We start from the raw sequence: 25,369 nt of genomic DNA on the forward strand, positions 1-25,369 counted from the left end.
TTACCTTCTAATACACATTTGGATCAAAGAGAAATTAATGGAGAGATAAATAGGGTCAAATAGCATGGTAAAGGCTTTTCTATCTTCAAGAAACACCAACAAAAATGAATCCCTCCCAGAGACACAAATGATATGAAAAATGCACTAACAGGGGCTTTGAGACATGAAAAGAGATTTCAGTGGTAGAATTAGATACAGAGATCCAAGAAAAAACCATAAAAGCACTGGTGATGAAGCTGGATAATCAAAGACAAGACAAGAGAAAAAAAATCCCTAAGCCCCAGATCCCAAATCCTGCAGCTGTCAGTCATAAATATTGTGAGACAACACATGTATGCTCTCAATATGAATTATAGATGTCAATTAACACACAGCTTAATGCATTCTAACACCTGAAAATATCTGCTGAAGATAATCCATTTATATTTTTGTCTATCATCATGTCTCCACTCTTCTTAGATATATATGAGTAGTTAATTATTTACTTCTAAAGTGCGTTTTTGGACCAAAACAAGGAAAGGACCAAGGACATGATTGATGCAACTGGCATGCCAAATGCAATGCCTCCACGCTGAATACATCTGGGAACAATGGACCAAATACAAAAAGAAAGACAGACTGTCCAGAGAATGAACTAAAATAATGAAAAACTAAATAATGCTGATAAATGCTTCTACTACAGTCTGTACAGCTTCTACAGTCTGTGTCTGGTTGTTTTCCTGAAATTTCAGATTAAGTTGTCTATTAGAAGAAAAATGACCAGAACATAGTGGTTGAACCAAAGCACCTAAACTTGCTGTTGAATTCCTTCTTAAAGTTACAAGTCACTTTGTTTCTGGTACTTCCTCAAAAAAATGTCTATAATACAAACTGTGAAAAGAAGAAAAAAAGTGAGGCACACAGTAAGATGGGTATGCCTGTTTAAAATAGAAACCTAAGGGATCTGAGAGTCCTGCTTACTCTCATTACATACCCAAATCTAGTTTTGTACTCAAGTACATTACAAATGATTCCTAAGGGAAAAAAACCAAACCAATTTATTGATTCAGAAAAGCTCCAGACACACATCTTTTATGTTGTTCTCGTACATGCCCAGTTTTTAGCCTAAAGCAATAGCTTTCATATTTGTTATGGTTTGGCATTAAAAAAAAAAAAAAAAAAAAAAAAAAAAAAAAAAAGAGGTTTGTGTCTGTTCCAAGGAGTTGCCTTCTCCTGCTGATCTTAGAGAAATGGTATTGACTATCTCCTCATCAAATCACAGTATTAAGCAGTTCTCCTGGCATCTCTAAAGCTCTCCCAATATCTCAACACTTTTTAATTTCAAGAAACATAAACTAATGCTCCAATAATTTTGCTTTTCACCTTGTTCTAATATTAAGTTGAACGTGAGAGTCAGAAACCAATATGAACCAACTACTTTAAAGAAAATAAGTTTCAATAATGAATGTAAGACAATTATTGTGGCTCAGAAACAAATATACATTGATTTAGTCCTCTGGGCTTGAAGTTCTGTCATGCTGTAATGCTATGTATAAACACTCACTGTATGTAGAGAAGGCACAATTAGGTGGAATTTCAAGGAACTAGAAATACATTTGAAAGAGGACCTGTTTTTTTTTGCAAACTTCTCTGTCTTCTACCCAGTACATCCACTTACAAAGCATTTTTTTTTTCTCTGAGTAATTTAAGACTTAACTGCATACTGTGTGAGACTTCAGGAAAGAGCATTTCCATCCACTGGGCTGTTGGTGAGCAGCAGTCCTTGGACACAGAGTGTGAAGCCAGGCTACAGCCTGGCTACCAATATTTTAGTGAATGACAACTTTTGAAAACTACCCACATCAATCACTCTTCTAGATGAAGAAACATTTACTCCAAACCAGCACATACTTACCTATTTATTTTTCTGTCTCACAGCCTTCTTTCACTGATATTGAATAGAGTGAGTGTGCATGATTCCATATATGTGCATTATCAATGTAAATGTATTTTTGCAAATTTGCTATAATTTTAAAAAACTTTTGCAATTAATGTGCAATAGGAAAGGCACTTGCAGAGCAGAAGTTACAAAATACTACAGTGATGGCTCGTCTTCAATGATGTCTTCTCCTGGCCATTACTCTCTCATGTTGATTCCTTCTCTCTCTTTTCCTCTCCAGTTTTCTGGAGAAAAATTGTACTGCCCTGACAGAGATCTTGTGACTATGTGATTTGCTGGACCATGTCCAACCTCTTTGAATGCAGCTTTTGCTTATCCCTCTTCTTTAACATCCCTGTTTTCTTTCTTCCTTGGTTCTACATGGCTGCTTGTTCCTTTTATCTTACCTTGTCTCATATCTTTTTGTACCAAGCACCAAGTACTGTACTCTCTGGTATTGTTTTCTACTCAAGGATAATTGTTGTCTTCCTCTCTCTGATTCTACCTGAATTCTGTTTTTGCTTGGTAACTTCACTCCATTTGCTCAATTTTACTTTCAAGAACCGTTTCTTCCATGATATTCACAATAATGTACATGGAGACAATGGCTTGGTAGAAAGGCATGTCCATGGACCAGACAAGAGGGTGACCAGCAACCATAAAAAGCCATGTGTGCTTCAGAAGAACTTCCACTAGTTTGTTGGAGCAGTAAAAAGTGCAAAAAATAACGCTTCAGCATGGAAGTGTCTCATTTGAATTCACTTTAATTTTTTTTCCTTATTGACTAAAGCAAACAGAAAAAAAAAATGCATGTAGAGAGACATGGCCTTGTCAGCATGTAGAGTGAGTTTAAGCCCCACCTCGCAGTTGCAGCATGCTGCTGACACAGCAGTGTAAGGATCAGCATGAAAAAGCACTTCCCAGCTTATGCAACTTTATCTGCAAGTCCTCCTGGTCTGAGTGCAGCTGAGTTAGCAGAGGAGTGCTGTTGTCAGCTTAGCTAACTATGTTTAGCACCAATCTATACTCTCATATCTGTTGTCAGAAAAAAACTTGTTTTCCTAAGACACCACTGCCCCTCCACAGAGAAGTTACCTGTGTAACCACACCAGCACAGCAGAAGCATTCCCAGAACATGTGAGCTAAAACCCAAACTGAATGTCCACCTGGATACACAGCACACCAGCTATCACACTAAATACTCATCTCAGTGCCTGCTTTGTTCAAAACACTGCTAGTGCAAGCTACAACACTCCTAATTTTGGTCAGCCAAGAGCATGGCTACATGTGTAGATTCCAGAATATACAGAATCCTCCCAAGCACCCTCAGTAACAGTCACCAACTGTATGCAGTTACCTGATTCTGAAAAATGTTCAAGTTAAAAGGACACAAAGTAAAATAAAAAAAAAAAAAAAAGGAAAAAATATTTCAAAAGGTAAAAAAAGGGAGCAAAGGAAAAAGAAAGGAGTCTACAAAACACCCTTTAGCTCAATACATTATTTGACTATACTGGCAACAGACCACTTCCTAACTATAAATTCTTGCATACAACTTTTCATGAAACAAATACTACAGTAGATATTTTAATATTTTTTATTCTTCTGAAGTAACAGAAATTCCTATAGAAATTATACCTGAAATATTACTGCAGTCCCCATGAGGCAAAGCCTAGTAAATACAGCTGTGCAGATTTGAAATAGCTGGTTTGGATGTTTGGAAGCTCTCGAGGCCTGTGCTCACCAGCTGCAGCAGGTGAGTTCCAGCAGTGACTGCAGTGTTGTGGCACCCCCTGAATGTCAGCACCTGGACATTGGCAGTTCTCCTCAAATGCAGAGACTGGCAGTGGAACCTGTGCTGTCAGCTGTCCATGTCACATTTCTGTAAAGTTAAGCTGTAACACTGCTAAAATACATGTTCAGACCAAATTCTGCTTTCATAGTTGTGAGCTTATCTTCTTGTCATACTCAGTTTGTACCATTTGATAAGTTCTCTTCAAGGACACACTCTTTGTGTGGTGGGCATGAAGAATTGCACCTAACTTACCTGATGAGGTCTTGAAAGGGTCTTCCTTCCAAATCCCTTTCATCTCCAGCACCTTGGCAACACGGGTGTGTGTCAGGGATAGAACAAAACTCAGGATAAGGAGAAAATATAAAAATTGATGGGAAGGGAGTAAAAAGAGTATCCTTGCTTTGTTGAAAGTCAACAGCAGCCAGTTCTGTGGGACTTCAGTCCACAGGTCTAAAACTGGCAGCAGCCCTTCACAGTAGCAGAGGGCACTTGCAGTTCTTGATACAAATGTACCTCCATTTGCAAGTCAGATTTATTCATGGAGCAATCCATGCAGCAGCCAATTGTTTCCAGCACAAAATTCTGAACCACATGAAAAACTTCTGCACAAGGTAACATATACTTAATATAATGAAATATTAATAATACAGTTAACCTTGTGCTGACTTGATTATGTAACTCGGCAAAACCTCCACTGCTAAAATGATCCAGAAGTTTTACATGGCTGCATCAGACTGACACAAAAATTAAATGGTGCCACTTCAGGATTCAGGTCAACTGTCCTAAGGATCACAGACGGCTTGGGCTATCTAGGCTGAATCTATGTTTCTCTTTGATAAATATCAACAATGAACAAACTAAAATAACTGAAACAGTGTTTTAACATCCATCTTAATGCTAATGATGGAATGGATATTTTATGGATTTATCACTTTTTTGACTGTCACAAGAGATACACCTCATTTTTGTATTCTAGCAGCAACAAGTATAATTTAAATTTATCTAGCTATGACCAAACAAAGTTCCAGTCATGACTGCAGGTTTCATTTCACTTTAGCTAACAGACACAGATGATGGCTTCTATTTTTCTTCTATATTCCATTAATGCTGATGATGAAGGTGATACTTCCTATAGTATACATATCTATAAAAGCCATTGAAATTACAGCTCTCACCTGTGGATGGTGATCTAGCAAGATCTGTGAAACATTTCATTTTGACAGTTTTTAGAATGCAACTGCTAAAGTAAATCCCAAAGCAGAAAGAATTTTTTTTCCCAATTTTTGAGAAATAACTTACACATGAAATGCATACTAAAGAACAAACATTGCACTGCAGTTCAGGTCTTGTACTATCTGCCAGTTTTTTGGCTTAATTGTGGCAGGATGTTCCCTGAGCAATTGTTAAAATGCAAAATTATACGCTAAATTGCATTGAGATGCAGCAAAAAATCCTGTAACACGGCACTGTTTTTTCAGGAGCCATACTTGAAAGAATAACATAAAACCATGTTTATTTTCTTGGCAGAAGTGATGCATCCTTGTGAAGTGATGTATTGCTGGGAATCTACAGGTACATATAAACCCGGTCATTCTTGTACCATCTCAAAGCCATGAATGAAGTGGGTACAATGAGTGGAGAACTTTCAAAGAGAGAAAGCTTAAAGTCCCCCCGCTCAACACCCCCCCCCCCCCACTATTAACTGGGTAAATAATTGGAAATGTAAAAAGATAAAAATAGAAAAAATGCGATAGACTTTGTTATAAACCCATGCCCGACGATATTCAATTACTATTGATATCTCCATCACTTTACAAGGCAAGTTTTGCACTTCTAAGGAGCACTCTGAGGAATTGCTCTGTACGGTTCAATCAAAAAGGATTAAAGTCTGAGAAGGCCACACCAGGGAAGCCGCGAGGCAATTCCTGAGCTCAGGAACGCTTCGGGCGGGGCACGGGCGGGGCACGGCTCGGGAACAGCCCCGGCACGGCCGGGCAGGGCCGCCCGCCCCCGGCATCCCCTCGCTGCGATTGGTCCCACCGAGCCCACCCGGCAGCAACCTCACTTCTGGTTGGCTTAAACTTCCGGGCAGCTTCGGGGAGCCAATAAGGCGGGAGGTTGTTTTCCGGTCCCAAGATGGCGGCGCTCAGGGGTGCTTCTGTGGCCGGGAATGGCGGGGAGTGAAGGCTGAAGGGGCGCGGAGGGGGATGAGGTGACGCCGCTATGGCGAGCGACGGGGGCAGGAAGCAGTTCTGGAAGCGGAGCGGCGCGAAGGTGCCGGGCAGGTGAGAGCAACCGCGGGAGGTCGGTGTGGCCGGCCCCTGTACGGCGCCGGGTCGGGGGCGTTTGTGCCCGTGCGGCCCCGCCGTGAGCCGGCGCCGCGTCCCGCCCCCGCCCCGCGGGTCCCTCGGTCCCGCCGCAGGGGCTGGGTCCGGCGGGCCCCGCTCGCTCCCGGGTCCCTTGGTGGCTCGGCGCTCGGAGCTTCCAGCGCCGGGCGCCTCCAGCCGTGAGGCGGAGATCGCCGGCGGTCAGCTGGAGTTGGCTATAATGGTTATAACTTGTATCAGAAAGGTGTTGTCAAATAATTATCGAAATGTGCGTTCCTAGCCTGACATCGCGGGTGAAGGAGTGAACGTGATCCCGGGAATGTGTTCGCCGGGAAATCGTGAGTGGGAGAATGTTTGTAGCTCTCAGCAGGATCGAGTTAGGATGTTTTGAAACTTGATACAAGTTATGGTATTTTTGAAGTACTTTGTAGGAAACTGTATTTTCTAGTTTTAGTTTCTGCTACGTATTTCAAAACAGCGTCAATTTCTCAACTTTCTTCTGAAGTGTGAACAGCAGAGCAATTGTTGTGTCAATACAAAGGGCTACAGGCACATTCTCCCATTCAAGATTTTCCAGGGAATAGATCCCCAAAGTCCCGTTAACTCTTTTGACTGTTACATCAGGGTGGAAATACATGTTCAGATTATTATTTAACAATAACATTCTCTGGTCTTACTCTTGAATTGTTCTCACAGTACAGGTTTCTATATTCTTGTTGTAAGAATGATGTGCACTTGTGGCTCTCAGAGAACAGTAACTCTGTATTCTATTTGCCCTTTACTTGAATTCAACAACGTAGCCTTGCTCATCATTTACCTTCTTGCATTTCCAGTTACCCATAAGCACTAACTGGGAGTGGTTTTGTTTCTTTAGTTACAAACTAACTTTTTCAGTCCAACTGTTGTCCTTCTAATACGTTTTCTTTGTAACTTTGCTGAATCGCTTGAGGTTGAAATACTTCTGGCCTTCCTTCCTTTCACAGGATCTACAAATAGTTGCAGTTAATTTGCAGGCAACTGCAGGCTTGTGGAAAGACAAGGACACTGTGGAGAATGTGCTTTTGATTTTTAGTGGTTTTTTTTTTTTTCATGGCATGGAAAGGACTGTTGTTGCTTTCTGTTTGAGTGGATTTGCATTGCAGTTATTCACAGAGTGGTGTATGGAAAAGGCACCTTCTGTGTGCATGGAAATGGGCAGTGACACCTGACCCACGTGAGCATAGAGCAGGGAGAGAATGGCATATGGCTCTGGGAAGGCTGGTGAGGAATTGATTTCTATGGAATTACATAAAAATCATTAAGAGTTTTGATAAACCACCATTTTCAGTCACCACAAGGGTAATTTCACTGGTGTTAATGCTGCAGCTGTTGTGAAAGTCTGAGCCTCTCTTAAAATCTGTTTTGTCTGAACCGAGTCTTTTTGGCTTGGTTCTATCCCAGGTTTACTAAGGTTGGACTTACTTATCCTTATGGTATGGAGATTGTTTTTGGTATGTCAGGAGGGCATGTTTGTTCTATGTGATTTTTATTACAGGTTTGGCTAGTTGTTAATGTTGCATATGATTTATTTCTTTTACAATTAGAGAGTTGTGTTGTAATAATTTCTAATATAAAGCCACATGTAAGTCTTGATGCGTCTTCTGTTGCATTTTTTAACTTACAAAATAGTTTTATACCAAATAACTAGGAGGTAGTGAGCTTTTAGTTTGTAGAGAATTTTGGTTTTCACACAATAACATACTATATTGTAATGTTAGAGGCTAGGGAATAAGTGAGTCTTTGGAAACTTGTTTCAAAGCATTCTTTTAACACTCCTGTTTTATTCTCTAACCTGTCACCTTTTGTATTGTTCTGTAACTTTGCATTCTTGTACTTTAATAATGGTTAAGAACTGTCTGGTTGGATTTTGGGTGACAAGGGTTTGTAGAAGATTAAATCTCTGTAGATATTTCTTTGAGACTTTCTAATTTTTTGCAAGAGATGAAGAAATGATAAATCCGAGAAGAGAATTTTTGTAGATTTTTACTGCAGAGTCGAACTTATTTCTTATTTTAATTCCTGGTTAGAAAAATAAAATAGCCTAAAATAGCCTTAGCTTAGGTCTCACAGAGTTCCTGTTTAGCAAATCTATGATTTTTATTAAAATACTTCTTATATCAATTGCAGCTTCATTATTTTTAGTTTTTGAAACAGACAGCTGTTGGAACATTTCAGTTCTGTTTATTATTAGTCAGTAATAAACAGAACTGAAATGTTTTAATGCACAGAAACTCTCCAAATACACAATTTAATACACAGAAACTCTCCGATTATTTACTATTTTTGTGATAACTCTTTTTGTTTTCCTTTAGTATTCAACATGTGTACGGAGCTCAGCATCCACCTTTTGACCCATTATTGCACGGAACGTGAGTTAACTTAATATTTAAATGTTCCAAGTATTTTGTGTGTCCTCTGTCTTCTCTTTTTTTTCCCCCTGTTGTCTATAATGTTTATTCTTAATCTTCCTTTTTCAATTTTTGTCATAATCTTAACTTCTCTATTTTGACTTCTCCTTTGTGACTTCCTGATAGTTACCATATTTGCAGGAACAAATCAGCACTTTCAGATCTTAACTAACATAGATTGCCAACTGTTATTATTTACTTTTAATGCCTTATATATGGGAAATTGTAGTAAAGTAAAAAGTGTTACAAAGAAAAGGATTTGGTGGGAAGGACGTCATGCTTCTACTAAATTTTTTCAAGGGCTGGTTTCAGATAGTACAAGTAAACATTCTAGTTAAGTTTTGGATGATACAGAGTTGGAGGCAATTGAAATTGAAAAGACACCCTTCATCCTAAGCGTGGAAATAAAATAAATGAGATTAATTAGTTCAAAGTACGGCGCTATAGAGACCAGTAACAAAAACTGGAAGTTTATTGCTTGAAGTGACAGAACTAGAGAAAGACCTGGCTGTTTTAGACTGTGATGACAAGGCAGGTGAAAGTGTAAGTGTTGTAACACTTGTTAGGGAAGATACTCCCTGTAAGACATAACAGAAGCATTATAACTGATACTATATGAAAACTGAGGAAGAACTTTCTCTGATTTGCAGTTCTGCCTGCCTTGTCTTCACAGAAAAAATATAGCCCAGGTGGAGAGACAGGGAGGTCAGAAATGAACTCAAGAAACATCTTGATGCAATTCTGTGCAAGGTGTCCCTCCTTGAGCAGGGAGTTTGGGCCAGCTGACCCTTGGTGACCTCTTCCCATTGTCCCCATTCTGTGAAAGCACAATTAAATTAATGGCAGTAACTTCTTCATTTTTTCGGGAACAGACTAAGAAACCCTCTCAACTTTATACCTTATTCAGTTCACTTCTGAAGGGAGATGTGATTGCTCTGCCTTGCTGTAAGTGAGACCAAGTTCCAGGCTAGGGAGGGATACTTGGTTCATATCTTGTACTGCGTGTTGACAGAGGGGCAAAAGGTTGGGAGCTGAGCAGGGTCCACTTAGACTAGTAATTAGAAGATATATCTTTGCTCTGAGAAGAGCAAAGTTCTGAAGGAAATCCATGCTGGCATCCCTGATGGGGAGGAATTTACTGAGTTTTAAGGTGAGACTTGGTTTGTTTATGACAGGGATTGCATTGCATGATTGCTTATGACAACTTAGGAGTAGACCATGGCTTGATTGCAGCTCCTGTGCTGTTACACAGCAATTGCGTTGAAAGGGCTGAAATCTACAGAAATGGATGAAGCCAGAGCAGTGCAGTGTGCCCTATTTTATAGGCTATTCTAGTAGCAATCCTTTCATGTGATTTTGTGGTTGGGCTTTTTTTTTTTTTTTTTTTTTTTTTTTTTTTTTTTTGGGTTTTGTTTTCTTAAGAAAGGGAAGGAAAGATTTGCTTAGCTTCTATTCAAAGCAACTAATTGTCAGTTTTTACAGCCCTTGTTCTCAGATTTCTTCAGCTGTATGTTACTGTGGGTGGATGTAGTGGCAACATGAGTGGAGAGAGATAAATATTTGCAGCCTGTGTAGTGTGAACTATGAACTTTTGGGGTTTAGTCCTGCCCAAACTGTTTTGCTTCTTTACTAGTTTTCTAAATAGTGTTTGTTTTTGAACAGCTTGATAAAACCAGGTTCAAAACCACCTACAACTCCAGTGAAATTGAAGAAAGTCAGCACCTTCCAAGAATTTGAAAGTAACACAAGTGATGCTTGGGATCTTGGAGATGATGATGATGAACTCTTAGCAATAGCTGCTGAAAACTTAAATACAGATGTGGTCATGGAAACAGCTCACAAAGTAATTCAGAATCACAGCAAGCTACAAGAACAGCATAAATTTCAGGAAGAACATCTACTGGAAGAAAAACAAGAGGAATTTGCACAGCTGACTTCCATGGCATGTGGTGATAATAGGCTTGTTAAATCAGTCAGTGAAGGTCATACATCAAGTTCATTAGGTATGTTGAAAAGTGGAAAAGATGTTGGAAGTTAAAGGATGAGAGCTACCATATTTGCCCCTGTAAGACAGTAAACCCTTTCCAACCCTTCATTAATATTGCAGGAAAATACTGTTTATCACTAGTGATTTATTTGAGAGGAAGACTCAAATAAATGCTTTACCAAATTGTAATGAATGTGTGTGAGGGAAGAATAACTAAACTTGTTTTATTTTCACTATTTGTTTTTGTTTTCTCTATTTTTTGTTTTTCACTATTGTGAAAAATTATAAATTGTAATTAAAATATAATTAAAATATGTTGAAAAGCTGGAGAAAATCATGCAGGTGGACTGGGATATTCACCCTCATGTGGTCTTTTTCATGGTTTTATATAAGCTTTCAATTGCAATAATTTCAAGATTTCTGTGTTTTTTTTTTAATTTGCTTTCTTTATTTTTTTTTTTAGAATGTAAGGGAGAATGAAAACAGCTTTTAGTAACACAAATTTTAGAAATCCATGAGCCTTGCCATTAATATGATCTCTTATTGATGTATTTTAATTGTGGAATACTGCTTTGAAGACACATGCTTCTTCTGCTAAATCCAAGTAATTTAAGGTCCAACCTTCTAGTATCCTTGAGTTTGCGTTTTTCAAAAACAGAATTCTGTTCTAAATTTACAAATTATAAGCAACTGATTAGTAGCCTTCTCACTAGCTGAGGCTAACTGCTGTACTTCTTTTTCCCTTCAGATAATGCTAGTGAAAATTCTTCCATGCAGAGATCACAGTCACTTCCACAAACTTCCACACCTCCCTTGACAAGTGGAATGGCAGACTACAGCACCTCAGTCACTCCTGCATTAACTGAGAGAGAAGCGTCTCGACTAGACAAATTTAAGCAGCTACTTGCTGGCCCAAATACAGATCTTGGTGAGTGTTTCTCCTGGAATCTATGAATTACATCTAAATTATTCTTAAACTATAGAATTTTCCTGTTTGATGTACTGTCCTGCCATATGGTTTGGTTAGGATCTAATCCTTTCAACATTGAAAATTGATCTTACAAAAGAAAGAATAAAGTTGAAAGTTTGTAGTACTCCTGCTTTTAATAAGTGATTTGCATACATCCTACTAATATATGTAGGGTGTTTGATGGGTTCTTGTTCTTTCTCAGATTACTTCTTCTGACCGGACTAATCTCTGTAGAAAAAAACCACAAAGTATAATTTACTGTGTTTATTGGTTTTGCCTGATAATGGAACAGCTTGGTATATAAGTGTGATTTTCATGCTTGGAAATAAATAGGAGTGAAAAACGACGAGACATATAAGTATTACTGCTTGTCTGCTCCATGAGCCTTCTTCATGTTCACAGGCTGATACAGTAGTTCTGTGTCTCATCTGTGAATGCTGACAACAAGTCAATGGGAAAACAAATGTATTGTCAGATAACTTGACTGTTCCCTTTGTTTACTGGATTTTAGCTGCTGAATAGTCAATACAAGTGCCAAGAGGGTATCACAGAATCAAATGGCTTTGTATCCCAAGTGAAAATCTGAAGCAGGATTAGTACACTCCATTTGGAGAACTTGGTGATTAGGAGTTGAGTGTAAAATAATGAATAAAGAAAATGTCTTTGAGGTAGACCATTCTGGAAGATATCTCCAGGAAACTTACAGAAAGAATTAGAAATTGCGTGTTTGCAGTTCTTGAAGTGATGCTTTCCTGCCTGGTCATTGTCATGAGGCTTCTTCAATATAATACAGTCCAAGGTGTAGCTTTTATTTTTTTTTCCCATGCTGTGTCTTATTGTCAGATTGATGCTGGGAAAGTACAATTATGGAAACTATAGTAACTGCACGAGTTTGAACATTCAGTGAGTTATAGGACATTCTTTTGAAATGCAACTGTAAATAAAGGGAGGTGTTAAAACATAAACTTAAAAATGGTAATCAAATATTGCTTTTTAGCCCTTTGATCTAACAGATGTTATGACCTTTGTGATTGTGACTGACATGAAAACTCATAGCTTAAGAATGTTGTGATAGTAGAAATCTTTGTTACATAAGGTTGCAAAATCAGAGGAAAGAATTCAGTTCAAACCTATTCATTTCACTTTTGCTGTCTAATTAATTTAGAATACTTTACCAGTAAATCAGATTTATGGATTAAAGTGAAATAATTTTGGAAGAAAATTTCCACTCTTATTAGGAGTGCACTCACCCTATCTGTGGTGAACTTAATCAATGCTATTTAAACAAACTATATATATTTTTTCCTATTGAACTTTTATTGAACTAGGCACTAGGCTCCAAGCTAAAATTTGTGGTGAGTAATATAGGGATAGGTGGCTGTTCTGTTACAGACAGCTTATTCTGTCTTTGTGTGTGGGGGGTGATGTGATTTGTGTGAGTCTCTTTTGTATTAGAGCCACAAATAGTTGGGCTTTGTTTGTCACAATGAATTAAATTAGTAAGACATGGAGACATTTTTGTAAATATTTCTCTTCATTTCTGGGCTTGGTTTTGCTTGGAAGTAGAAGTACAGAAGTAAAGTATTTCTATTGTTTGTTTTCTTGGTCTAGTTTTGCATATTGTTGAAATAGGTTATGTAACAAGTCCTTTCAAAGCAAAATAAAAGTAAGTTAATTTGTGGAACTGTAGCCATGTCATGCACATATTCTCCTATAATAATGAGATAAATCAACATTGACTATGAATACAAAGTAATGCAAATGACCTTGAAATCCTTTCAGTCACACTTGAATAATCATTATCCTATAAAGACAGTGTAAAATGCAATTTTAGTTGTGCATTACAGCTAGAGGTGTGAAAGAGTGTCTTCCTTCACAAGAAAAATCTCAAAAAGATGAATTATGTTTATAAATTTGGAAGTGAAGATTACTTTAGTCATTGGAAACCACTAACAGATTTTGGAGTTGGGTTTGGTCTATAGGCTGGCTACTTTGAACTTGTGGAAATAGGCAGTAGCTTCAGGAAAGGTGGGCTTAGTAACTGGACGAAATGAGGGCTGGTAGAAGGAGCCTCTTGTAAGAAGCAGTGTGGTTGGATGGGGACTTGAGGACTGCCCCTGTTAATTAGATTGTGGTGAGGTGCATGGGTGCAGGTTCAGGAAGCAGAGTGGGTCTGTTGGTAGGATAGCAGAGTTCAGGATACAGCTGAGGAGTAGACTGTAAGGTCTATTTGACTACATAGCTTCCCACTCCTGGTCGTGCATGCCAGGTTATTCAGCAGGAATAATTCACAGTAGTTTTGTGCAATCAACCTGTGTTTATGCTTGACTTGCAGTCAGTTTGCTGTAGACTTACTGAATTTCAGGTCTTGTCTTTCCTTGTAATGGACCTTGTATTACTAAGTGAAGATGGGCTTGCAGAATTGTTGCAAACATTTGCTTGCTTTAAGAGGAGGGAACAGAACTTCAAGAAAGCAGTGTGAGGGGAGTATTTCTGGGAAGAAATTTTTCTTCTTTCACAGACCACTTTGTACATATTAGAGGAACAGTACTGCTATGTCTGTCAGGTTTCCAGTTAAAGTTTAATTCTTTTTATTAAATTTGTGTTTTTTAGTAATCTTGTAAAATGTTTTAAGGAGCTTTTTACTGTGCAAACACAATGTAAGCAATGTTGATAAAATCTGACAAGGAAACAAACAATTTATTGCATACTTGCAACTTCAGCACAGCAGATGTATGATGGGTTACTAATATAAATTTAAAAATTAGCTGATTAAAGCATTTCCTTAATTCCTTTATCTTAAAATCAACTATTTTTCTGTTTTTTTTTTACACATATATGGCTAATAAGTATGTAATTGGATGTAAGAAACATGTTTATTTAAGTAAAATAACAGCCAATGGTAAACTTGGTGTGGTGTGTTCTCTTGATTTAATAAAGCTTCAAAACATTGTAATGCTACTGTTATGCAACATAACACATGTATTATTTCAGAGTCAAACCAACTAATTTCTTAAGTTTTAAAATTGTTTCGCATGTTAGGGTCACTTTTTTCCTACTTAGTCACAACAAATCCCAAGCTGAATAAAATATGTTGAAGTTTTAGCATACTACCTTGATAAAAATAATAGAAGGTCCTGTAAAAGCACCCATGCAAATTGTGAAGTATTCCCATCTTAGATTTACTGCAGCTGCTGTACACATTCAAGAGCACTTTCCATTGTACTTTTAAAAAAACTCATCTATTTTTCTTCCTTCTTCTGGCCAAATTTCAAAAAATAAACCTTTTCAGAGAGTACTACAAGTTGCTGAGTTGGGTGCTGTCTCTTAGCTAGTCTTTTGCTGTGGAAATAGTAGATAATGTTGTGAAGTCTTACAGAACTTTTAAAGACTAGCTGAAATTTTGATGTATCTGATGGTGGCAAAAACTAATTACATAATTTTACAGGAGTTAAAATGCTGTAATCTCATATTATTTCATAACAATAGCTGGTTGCCTCTGTGTGCTATAATAAAAGAATTCACGAGTGGTTCTCTAGAGATTAAATTCAGAAAGAAAACATGTTAGATGTTTCTTTTTCCTATCACAGTGGTCTTCTATATTGTTGCAGCAACTTGAAATAGGATTTTCCTATTCATGGTCACATCCATTGTAGATTTATATTAAACCTGATCTAACATAGTAATTACCTTTTCTTTCACTTATGGCTCATAAATCTAGTATTCTGTAACAGCAGTCTGTTATGTCCTATGAAATTGCTTGCCAAACTGGTGCTATTGAAAAGTTTCAATAACTTTACAAAATGCATTAATTGAAATGAACTTGATTAATTTTGTTCCCAGCTTCATTAATTTATCTGTACTAAGCTACACAGTGATTTATCTCTGTGCTCCTAGTACATCCATGTCATTTAAAATTTTAATGCCCCGTGCAGCTGTGAATTACTTGTAGTTGATCTTGCGAATGCCTATTCTTCTTTCAGTTTGTTGATATAAAGTTTACATGTGTCCTACTGCTGCTTTGTGTGATGTGCCATCTCTGATTCTTGTTCTGTTCTAGTTAGCTTTTTATCTACAAAACTTGCTTTCTTATTTAGCTAATAAAAAAGGATTATTAACCAGGCAGTATTGTACCAGTAGACTTTGTAACATCTTTTTTATTAATTCAGTCTTCTGAAAGGAATAAATGCTAAATATCCATTATTTATTCCTTTTTCAATTACTTGTTTGCAGGATTAGTATTTTGTCTTCCTGTTTTCTGTGGATTGGTCTCATAACTTGTATTTTCCTAGTAAGCATTTATTCTGATTACTGCTCTAGTGGAATATTTCAATTTATGATTTTTCATTATAACTAGATAATAATAGATTCTTGAAACAATTTTGAGAAGAGTCTGCATAGTTTGTTTCTTCAGGATGCATTTCTCTTCCTTTGTTAAGATTCTAGATTGACATAGTAGTTCCAGTTGTGTGCTGATTCTAGTGATTGCTCCAGTTTGGGTGCAGGACCTTACCCTTGCCCTTGTAGAACTTCATGGGGGTTGCCTAAGCCCACCTCTTAAGCCTGTCCAAGTCTCCCTGGATGGGACGTGCTCCTTCCAGCAAATCCACTGTGTCACAGCTTGGTGTCATCTGCCTCCTAACTGAGTGTGCACTCGGTCCCTCTGTCACTGTCATTGAGGAAGATACGAAATGGTATTGGCCCCAGTGCAGACCTTTGTGGGACACCACTCGTTACTGGCTTCCACTTGGAGCTGAGCTATTGACTGTAGCTCTTTGGCTAAGGAACTGGCTGAATGTCCATATCTAACAGCCCTCAACAAATCCCTCAAACAAATCTGTCCAGTTTTAGGGGCAAGGATGTTGTGGGGGACTGTTTCAAAGGCTTTACAGAAGAACTTTAGTTTAGTGGTATGTTAATATTGTTATCTTTTAACAAGCATTTGTTAATTTTGACTTGAGTGACGACTCCTTACTCTTATGTGTTCCAAATGCCACCTATCATTGAATTAAGTTTTTATTGAGGGGGGAAAAAAAAGAGTAAGACTGAACAGCTGCAGCTACTATTAACAAACAAGATAATGTTTCCCTTTTTTCAGTTCTGGAAAAGGAGCCTGTAACATAAGTTTTCCCCTTTTTTTTTTTTTTTTTTTTTGGTCAAGAGTTTTGGTACTCAAGTATGACTCAAATTAATAAATGGATAAGAGGTGTTGTGAACTACACAGATGAGCCTAGTTCTGTGGTTCTGGACTTCTTGCCTTTAAATAGAAGATCTATGTGATTTTTGTTAGTATCAGACTAGCTTAGAGACAAAGCTGTTTCTTTTTGTATGGATGTCCACAGAGAACATTTCAGGTTAAAATCAGGTTAAAAAGGAAGTGTGCTCTTGACACAGTCCTTAAAACTCCCACGTTATGATTATGGCTCCATTAACAGAGTCAAGTTCTGTACTATGTCTTTTTCCAAGTGATTTGGATGTAGAGCATTACAGTGGGACCCTGAAGTTCAGCTGATGTGAAAGTGTTACTGTTAAAAAAAAATCACTAAATTATCATTTAAATTTCTGTGTACATGCAAAATTGCCTTGGTAGTTAGAACTAACTGACCATCAAAAAAGAAAAAGAGTTAGCATTCTACTCCAGATTTCAAGATTGATTAATTAAAAAGGGGGTTTTGTGTCTGTAAAAGTTTTAGCAGAATTTTTAGGAGATCATTGCATTGATTTTTGATCAGGTGTTCAAAAACAGTCAGTGAGTTGGAACCATGTGGTGAACAATACAGCAAAGAGGGATATTTTAGTCTGGATGAACTGGGAAAAAGAGAAGTACTACATGATGAAGTGTTCTTGTAGTTTTTGTGTTTTGTTTGTTTTTGATGTGCCACCTCCCTTCCTTACCTGAGAGTATAATGAAAGCTGAACTTACACTTTGTGAAATCTGTATTATCCAGTAAAATAGATGGGTTAGAGGTTCAGTGTTCTCTCTTGGAGTCACAGACTGAGGGAGCAACTTTGCCTCTTCCCATGACGTCTTGCAGACTTTGTAGCGCGAGAGGGGCTTACCAGGAGTGTCCCCAATGAGAACTCTGAACATGCTCTGTGTCCTGAACCTTTTGAACATCAATATTAGCAATGTACATATTGTAAATCAGTTTATGAAGGCTCAAAGAAGTATAATTAATCCTTTAGGTTTTCTTGCCAGCATCTCTTTCACTGTTAACAAAGTTGGAATGTAAGTCATTATTTCTTCATAAGCAACATGCCCAGAACTGGAAGAAGTACATAAAACTTGTTTGGGAAGGTAAACACAGGGCAGCAAGTTTTACTGTGTATGTCTATGCTATGCTGCCTCCCTGTTGCAGATTATTGGTTAGGTGTTCTTACATGTGTCTTTTAGCCACAATGGACAGCTGCTCTGGATGTAATATATGTTTGCAGTTAACTGAGAAAAACTTACATGGATTAGAGGTTAAGGGCTAACCTTAGACAGGGATTTGATATAATAGACCTAAAGTAAAGCTAAAGTGAAATACTTCCAGTGCAACCACAGAAGTAAAGATTCATAATTAAATCAGTAAGAGCTGCTTTTTTTTTTAAACATTCAGAATAAGGTTTAATAGGCTTTCCCTTAGTTGTACATGAAAAGTTAAAAACTTGTAAAACTGTAGAAAGTGTAAAAATAAAACCAGTTGATGAGGCACAGAAATTGTGTGTTTTGCGAGAACTATGAAAAACATCATCTGCTGCTGGCATGGTTGTTCTCCATTACTTATCATCATTTCCCTCACAGGTTTCACGTGTTGCCGGTCTTAGCAATTTCAATAATCTTTTTGCCTTAGTTTTCCTAATCACTTGCTTTCTTGTGCCTTGTAACACCAACCTCATCTGCTTCTGCTTCTGACTTTTTATGTGAAGTAGCAGACAAGATGTACTTTCCTACTCTTTTCTAGCAAAGGCTCTGAAAAGGATCTTACCCTGTATTTACAAAGGTGGATTGGACTTTATTTCCTGTTTCTGCAGCATTTAGAATAACTCTTGTTCCATTGAGAAGATTAAGGGCAGTGTTTGATTAAAAAAAAAAAAAAATTAATGAAGTGCCTAACAGAGCTATTATTCATTTTGAAAACCAGTTGCTGTGGTTGCCATAGTAATAACAAGCCCTGTATTAAAGTTATTTTCTATATGTACTGCCTGTATTATAACATGCTGTTGGGGGAGCTGCAGTTCTGTGTATCTATGCTTTTGAAAGAATTTTCCAGGTTTGTATAGTTAAAATATCCAAGGAATTTATGTTGTAGGAACATAAAACATGTAAATCTAGTTTATCATATCTATCATGGAGTTGCTCATGCAGGCCATCACTTCATGTAGCCATTTATAGTAATCTCAATGAAGTAACAGCTGTATCAAAAATGAATAATACATACAGAGAAAATTTGCACTCCTTTAATATTTCTTATTTTTTATATATTTGTATTAGGTAGAATGAGTAGCTTGTAGTTCCAAGAAAAATACTTGTAGACTTGGTTGTTTGCCCTCATGTGTTTTAGGTGTAGTGGGTAATAACTCCAGTAATTGCTTGTACAGTTGAAAGCTGGCAAACTAATGGCATGTTTTCTTTGTAAAATTCCCCATGAAATATTTATAGAATATGAGAAGTCTTTAAATCTAAATGCAGTAAAAGGATAGTCCTAAGATTTCTGTCAAAACAATTGCTTTAAACTTTTTCTTTCTCTGAGAGAGGAAATGTATCTGTAAATGTATTGTAGTAAGCCAGATAAAACAAAATTTTTCCAAAATTAAATTAATCATATTAATTTGAAGCATTTTCATAGCACATAGATCTTCATAATAAGATATCCTAAAGCAACATTGCTGTGAAAAGTAACTGCTGTTTCCTAATCAGAAGTGGTAGTTGACTAGTGTGAGCAAACTGAGATACTTTTCATCTAAAATCTATGGGGTTTTATAAATTCATTCATACCCATTTGTCACAGAATTATGTCAAATAATGAGGCAGCTGAAAAACAGAGTAACAATTGGGGTTTAAACTCTTTCTTCAGAAAGTATTCTTTTAGTTTGGGACAGAGTTCACAGACAGGGTTTTATAGATAATGTTTTTGGATCTGCCTAATTTCAGCTGGTTCTTTGCTCACATTTGTAGGAAGTGATTGTGTCTGTAATTAGAATGTTTATAAGTGCTCATTTTCAAAATAATTGTTCTGGAAGTTTAGAAAAATATTAATTGCATTGAGGCAAGAATATTTTGGCAGTACTATCTTGATTGAAAATGTGTATTTGATTTGTAGGTGCTATTAAAACTCGCTTGTATAAAGTCTGTGCTTGGGAATATGCTAGGTGACTCAAAACTAGGATAATTCCTTGGGCAATCTACAAGGGGAAGGAGTTGCTCTAATGAAAATTCACTGAAGTTATGCTTTGACTAGGGAGAATGTAAGGTTTCAGCCAATGACAAATAGTTTAGTAATTAATTAAAATACCAAGTTCATAAAATAGTTTGGGTTGGAAGGGACCTTTAAGTTGTCTAATTCAACACCTCTGTAATTAGCAGGGACATATTCGACTAGATTGGGTTTGTCAGAGACCCTCACCCAGAGATGGGACATTCATGCCTTCTCTGGGCAACCTGTTCCAGTGCTTCACCATCTTCACTGTAGAAAATTTCTTCCTTCTATCTAGTTTGAAGCCACTCTTTTTCAGATTAAAACCCCTTGTCATATCAAAACAGACTCTGACAAAAAAAAAAAAAAATCTGTCCCCGTTTTCTTATAAGCTCTCTTTAAGTATTAAAGGCCACAGCAATGTCTGCCCAGAGCCTCTTCTTTTCCAGGCTGAACAACTCCAACTCTTTCAGCCTGTACTTTTAGGAGAGGTGGTCCAGCTGATGCCTGATGCCACAAGCCAAACAGTATTAAGATGATAAAAAGTGGTTTCTTTAATGAAAGTTCTTCATGGTGCAAATATGGCAAGATACACACATAATACAGTGTGACAATTTTATTAGTTTAACAAATTAGCATACTTAACAGAAACCATCCACTTAGAGGAACAGTTAATTAAGTAATCGCCCCTTTTGGTTCTGCCCCCCACTGAAGGTGCCTCTAGCTTCTAACCCCACATTTATTATGTCTACAATATATAGTGAAAAAATAGTGGTTCACTATAGAGGCAAGACTAAATAAGATTACAGGAAGATTAGCTTATTATTCTAAAATTGAGGTAATAGGATAGGAAAAGTACTATAGTTAGTTAAGGAGCTATATAACTATGTAATAGTAGTCTACAAATGTATGGAAAATGTATAAAACCCAAAAACCTGTTTGGCATTACAGCCCTCTGATCATCTTCATGGCCTTCTGGACTCACTCCAAAAGGTTCATGTCTTGTCTTACTGAGGACTCTAGAGCTGGATGCAGCACTTCATGCCCACCTAGAGATCTCACCAAAGTGTAGTAGAGGGGGGAGAATTACCTCCCTTGACCTGCTGGCCATGGTCCTTTTGGTATAGCCCAGGACATGTTTGGCTTTTTCATTTGTCCAGCCTGTCATCCACTAGTGCCTGCTAGTCCTTCTCCCACATTTATTGCCCTAATCCCTCCATCCCCTGGCCTGTATTGATACTGGTCGGTTGCCCCAACCCAGGTGCAGGACCTTTCACTTGTTCTTGTTAAACCTGATGACATTCCCATGATCCTACTTCTCCAACTTGTCCAAAAACCTCTGAATGTCATCCCAGCTCTCAGGTGTGTCACCCAAACCACTCAGCTCAGTGTTATCTGCTAATTTGCTGAGGGTACACTTTATCTCACAGTATCTGTCACCAACACAGAATAATACTGGGCTCAGTGTGAATTCCTGAGGGACACTGCTCATCACTGATCTCCATCATGACATGGAACCACTGACCATTACTCCCTGGATGTAGTAATTCAAGCAGTTCTTCATTCACCAAAGAGTCTACCCATCAAATCCACTTCTGTCTCCAATAAAGAGAAGGGTTTTGTGGAGTACCATATCAAAGGCTTTACAGAAGTCTAAATAGATGACACCTGTAAAGCCTTTCCTTGTCCACTGATTAGTCACTCCATTGTAGAAGGCCAAAATGCTGCTCAGGCAGGACTTGTTCTGGTCAGCTATGCTGGCTATCTCAAATCACGTCACTTTTTTTTTTTTTTTTTTTTTTTAGTTTAATTCTCTAGTGTATCATGGTAACCTGAGAACTGGAATGTGAGTATTTCAATTACGTGTTGTTATTTGATTTTTAGGAACTCTCCTGTTGAGTTATTTGTAAGAATAAAGCCCATCTTAAAGACTGTAAAAGAGACACTTGCTGTAAAATTTAGTTGTGTTTGTCTAATAAAATGCACATGTAGTTAATGATTTATTAAAGAAATATGGATATTGATCTAGTATCGATATCCAACTGTGACGGACAAAAACTCTCTAACAGTTTAAAGTTAGAAAGTGTATGTTTATTCGACGCCGGGCAGCGTGCGGGATAGCTCCCAAATACACACCGCACCTTCCAGGTGATTACAGAGTCTTTTTATCCATACAAGTATTGAATATATAAAATACAAATGCATATTCATAACTTTGGTACATCCCATTCCCCGCTTCGTATGCTAATCACTCCAAAAGCTATTAAGCATGCGTAGTTTGTCCCTTGAAATGGGTCGGTGGTCCCTTTTATGGGGAGGGGTCCCAAAATGAGGAAGTAAATGAAGTCTTCCTCGTTCTGACCTTTCTACCTTTTCAATGCAAATGTGACAAATGAACTCTTGGTAGAACTCCCATTCCTTGTCTTCAATTGGTTTCAGAACAGAGGAGGCCCACAATTGTCTTATGTTCCTAAAAGCTATTTATCAGTTTCTATATTCTTCATTATAAACCCAGCTAACCAAACATTGTGCTGACAAGCAATTAATTATTAGTTAACTACTAACTCCTAACTTCATCAAGGCCTACTCATTTATTATTCTTATTTTAATTAACTCTAGTAAGGCTTATTTCTAGCTAAAATCTTAACTCCTCAAAATCTCTAAATGCCTTAAAGTTTACGTTTCATTCCCCACTTCTTCTTTGGAATGAGTAAATTCTTTTACTCAATATATAGACCTTTCTTCATCTGCCCAAGACATGTGTCTAGTTTCTTTCAAAACTAAGCCATATGCTTTTGATAGTGAAGTTAGGGCTGTCATTCGTCGTATCATTTTCCAATTCCAAACAAGTATTACAACAGACAAAATCAAGCTTATACTAACTAAAATAAGCAACACAATAATAGGATGAATTAAAGTATTAAGTATGCCGGTTGCTGTTGGTGACCATCCAAAAAGCACATCCCACCAATGATGAGACAAATGTTCTTCAAATCGTTTAAAAACTCCTTTGATGGTTTCTGTGTCATGGTGTATAGTAATTAAAGTCTTTTTCCCTGCGTCTCTAATCTCTTTTAAAATTTCTCTCAGTTCTTGATGTTCTAACAATTGAGCAACTAAAGTCAAATTCATTCCTATGGGCACGGGCACTATCTCTTGTACAGTGATTAAATTGGCTTTTATATACTGGTGTGATACTACAGGTGCCTGATATGAGAAGTCACATCCCTCAATTTTAACAAAGTTACAGACACATAAATTGAACTGAGTCTCATTCATGCTTAGATTGTCTATCATTATGGTGGGGCATGCTGTTCTGAGACAGACACAACCCTGTCCTACATATACAAGCAAAGTTGTTCGGTTACCTGAATGCGTTTCAAAGTGGCAAATGCTTTGGTCCGTATCTAAACATGTATCTTTATTACTTTCTAATGTCCCCTCACATATGTACCCAAGTTGTCTCCTCATAGAACAGGGCTCTAGATTGATGGTTTGCCACTTTCCTCTGATTTCTCGCGCCCATGTTCTATGTTCAGAAGGATATAACACAGTCCCCTCATGGTTTAATCCTAGGGGCACTATAGGATGTATTAAGCTCACTGATGCATTATGTATTGTTAAGACAAAGGCTGTTACTTTACTTGTCATAGGGTTATAAGTGAAATTGACCAAAGTCCACCAAGCTTGTAGTTCTCTTTCTATATCAGATGCACTATCCCAAACAATTTTACGGAGTTCAGCAGGGAATATTCTCTCCCCGCCTTCTCTGATCACTGCAGCAGCTACTGACTGCATCCATAGTTGTGCTTGGGTACACCCAAGAGCTAGTGAAACATTTTCGCTAGCTGTGCCTAATGCATTAATTATTAATTTATGGTCTCGCTCTTCAGTATTCTCCCATTCTGGTAATACTTTGGATAACTTCCAATGGTTGTCACCCAGTGCTAGTAGGGAAGATTGCAAAGGTTGCTGTAATTTAACTAAGTCGTTCCCTACTGTTGTTAGTTTATTCATCAGTACTTCTGAATCTATGGTATTTAGCACTCCTAGTCCAGTCCCTAGCAGCCCAGTGAGATCTCTTTTATTCTTAAAGTTGGAGGGCATTTGTTTTTGAAGCCAGGTGGCCCAATCCATGAAAGGATTTCTGAGAAATGGGGCGCACTCTGGCCGGACATCTGAAGCATTTACCTGTATTCCCATTTCTACTCGCTTCAGAGACCATTCCGGATTTACCAGCAGTCTTTGGATTCCCGTTTTCTTAATAGCATACGGCCCAATTTTAGTAATCGTAGGAGCTATAGGCTGCTCTTCTACTTCTGGGATAAGTGGCTGTGGGGTAGTAATAGCTTTCTTGTGTATTGGAGGGGTAGTTCTAGTTCTGTTCTTGTGATATTCAATACACACTTGAGTGATATTAAAATCAAGATCGTATCCTCTTATTGCACATCCTTCTAGTTTTAGTCTAAATTCAGGACATCTACTTAAACATTTGTCACAGCATTCAGGGCTAATCCGAATGAGTTTCATGGGTGGTTGGTAAGCCTCATGGAACCCATCTTGCACAAATGCATAGTTACATCCCCAAACATTTCTCCCTTCCCACAAACGTGCATTTGTAACCTTTATAATCTCATTCAGGGCCCTACGAGAGTGGGGATCATAGGCCCTTCTTTGACACTGATATATTCCAGTTACGTTGTACTTGTGTGGTATTGCATTGGCTCCTGTTACAACTGTGGCAATAGTGAGAATAGTTACGACTTTCTCCATCATGTCCATAATTTCTATAGGTCCATTTATTCGCTGTTGCAGGTGAGCTTCAACTTCAGCTCGTTGTCACCTGGTGTCACTTTCCAGACTCCCTCAGGAACTTTCTTCACTCGGGAGTGATGGATCCAGGCTTTCTGTTCTTTGATCTTGATTGCAGTAAAGGTAGTGAGGAGCACTAAGTAGGGTCCTTCCCACTGTGGTTCCAGGCTTTTTTCTGCAAAAGACTTAACATATACATAATCCCCAGGTTGTACATCATGTACTGGCCCATCTAATTCTCTGGTCTGAGCTCCAGCCACATATTTTTCAATTTCCCTTAATTGTTTGTTCAGGGCTATTATATATTTATGTAGGGTTTCTTCCCCTACCTGTGTTGGTGTGATTCCTTCTTGAACTGTATATGGTCTCCCATATAATATTTCAAAGGGGCTTAATTTTTCTTTTGTTCTTGGTTTTGTCCGGATTCGCAATAATGCTAATGGGAGAGCTTGGGGCCAAGGTAGGTTTGCTTCTTGTCCCAACCTTACAATCTGTTGTTTAATCAAATGATTCATCTTCTCCACTTGGCCACTCGATTGGGGATGATATGGGGTATGTAACTCTCAATCTATCCCCAGGTGATGGCTAATTTGTTGCACAATTTTGGAGATAAAATGCGGCCCTCTATCTGAGGATATAGTGGCTGGAACTCTAAACCTCGGTATTATTTCTTGCAACAGTGCTTTGGTTACCTCTCGTGCTTTAGCAGTCCTAGTA

At 37.8% G+C, this 25,369-nt stretch overlaps 1 protein-coding gene across 2 annotated transcripts in view; it reads left to right on the forward strand.

The window, feature by feature from the left end:
- The first annotated feature begins 5,808 nt into the window (after positions 1-5,808).
- TBC1D22A (TBC1 domain family member 22A) overlaps positions 5,809-25,369 on the forward strand; it is a 150,279-nt gene continuing 130,718 nt past the window's right edge. The window contains exons 1-4 of one of the 2 annotated variants that reach the window (XM_002187308.7): positions 5,809-5,995; positions 8,389-8,445; positions 10,147-10,487; positions 11,220-11,399. In XM_002187308.7, the coding sequence (XP_002187344.5) occupies positions 5,934-5,995; positions 8,389-8,445; positions 10,147-10,487; positions 11,220-11,399 (640 nt within the window). In that variant the 5' untranslated portion in view covers positions 5,809-5,933. Of the gene's footprint in view, positions 5,996-6,115; positions 6,376-8,388; positions 8,446-10,146; positions 10,488-11,219; positions 11,400-25,369 lie in introns of those variants that run through there. The other variant, XM_072920292.1, reaches the window with a different exon arrangement.

Source organism: Taeniopygia guttata, chromosome 1A (assembly GCF_048771995.1).
Source record: "Taeniopygia guttata chromosome 1A, bTaeGut7.mat, whole genome shotgun sequence".
NCBI classification, from domain to species: Eukaryota; Metazoa; Chordata; class Aves; order Passeriformes; family Estrildidae; genus Taeniopygia; species Taeniopygia guttata.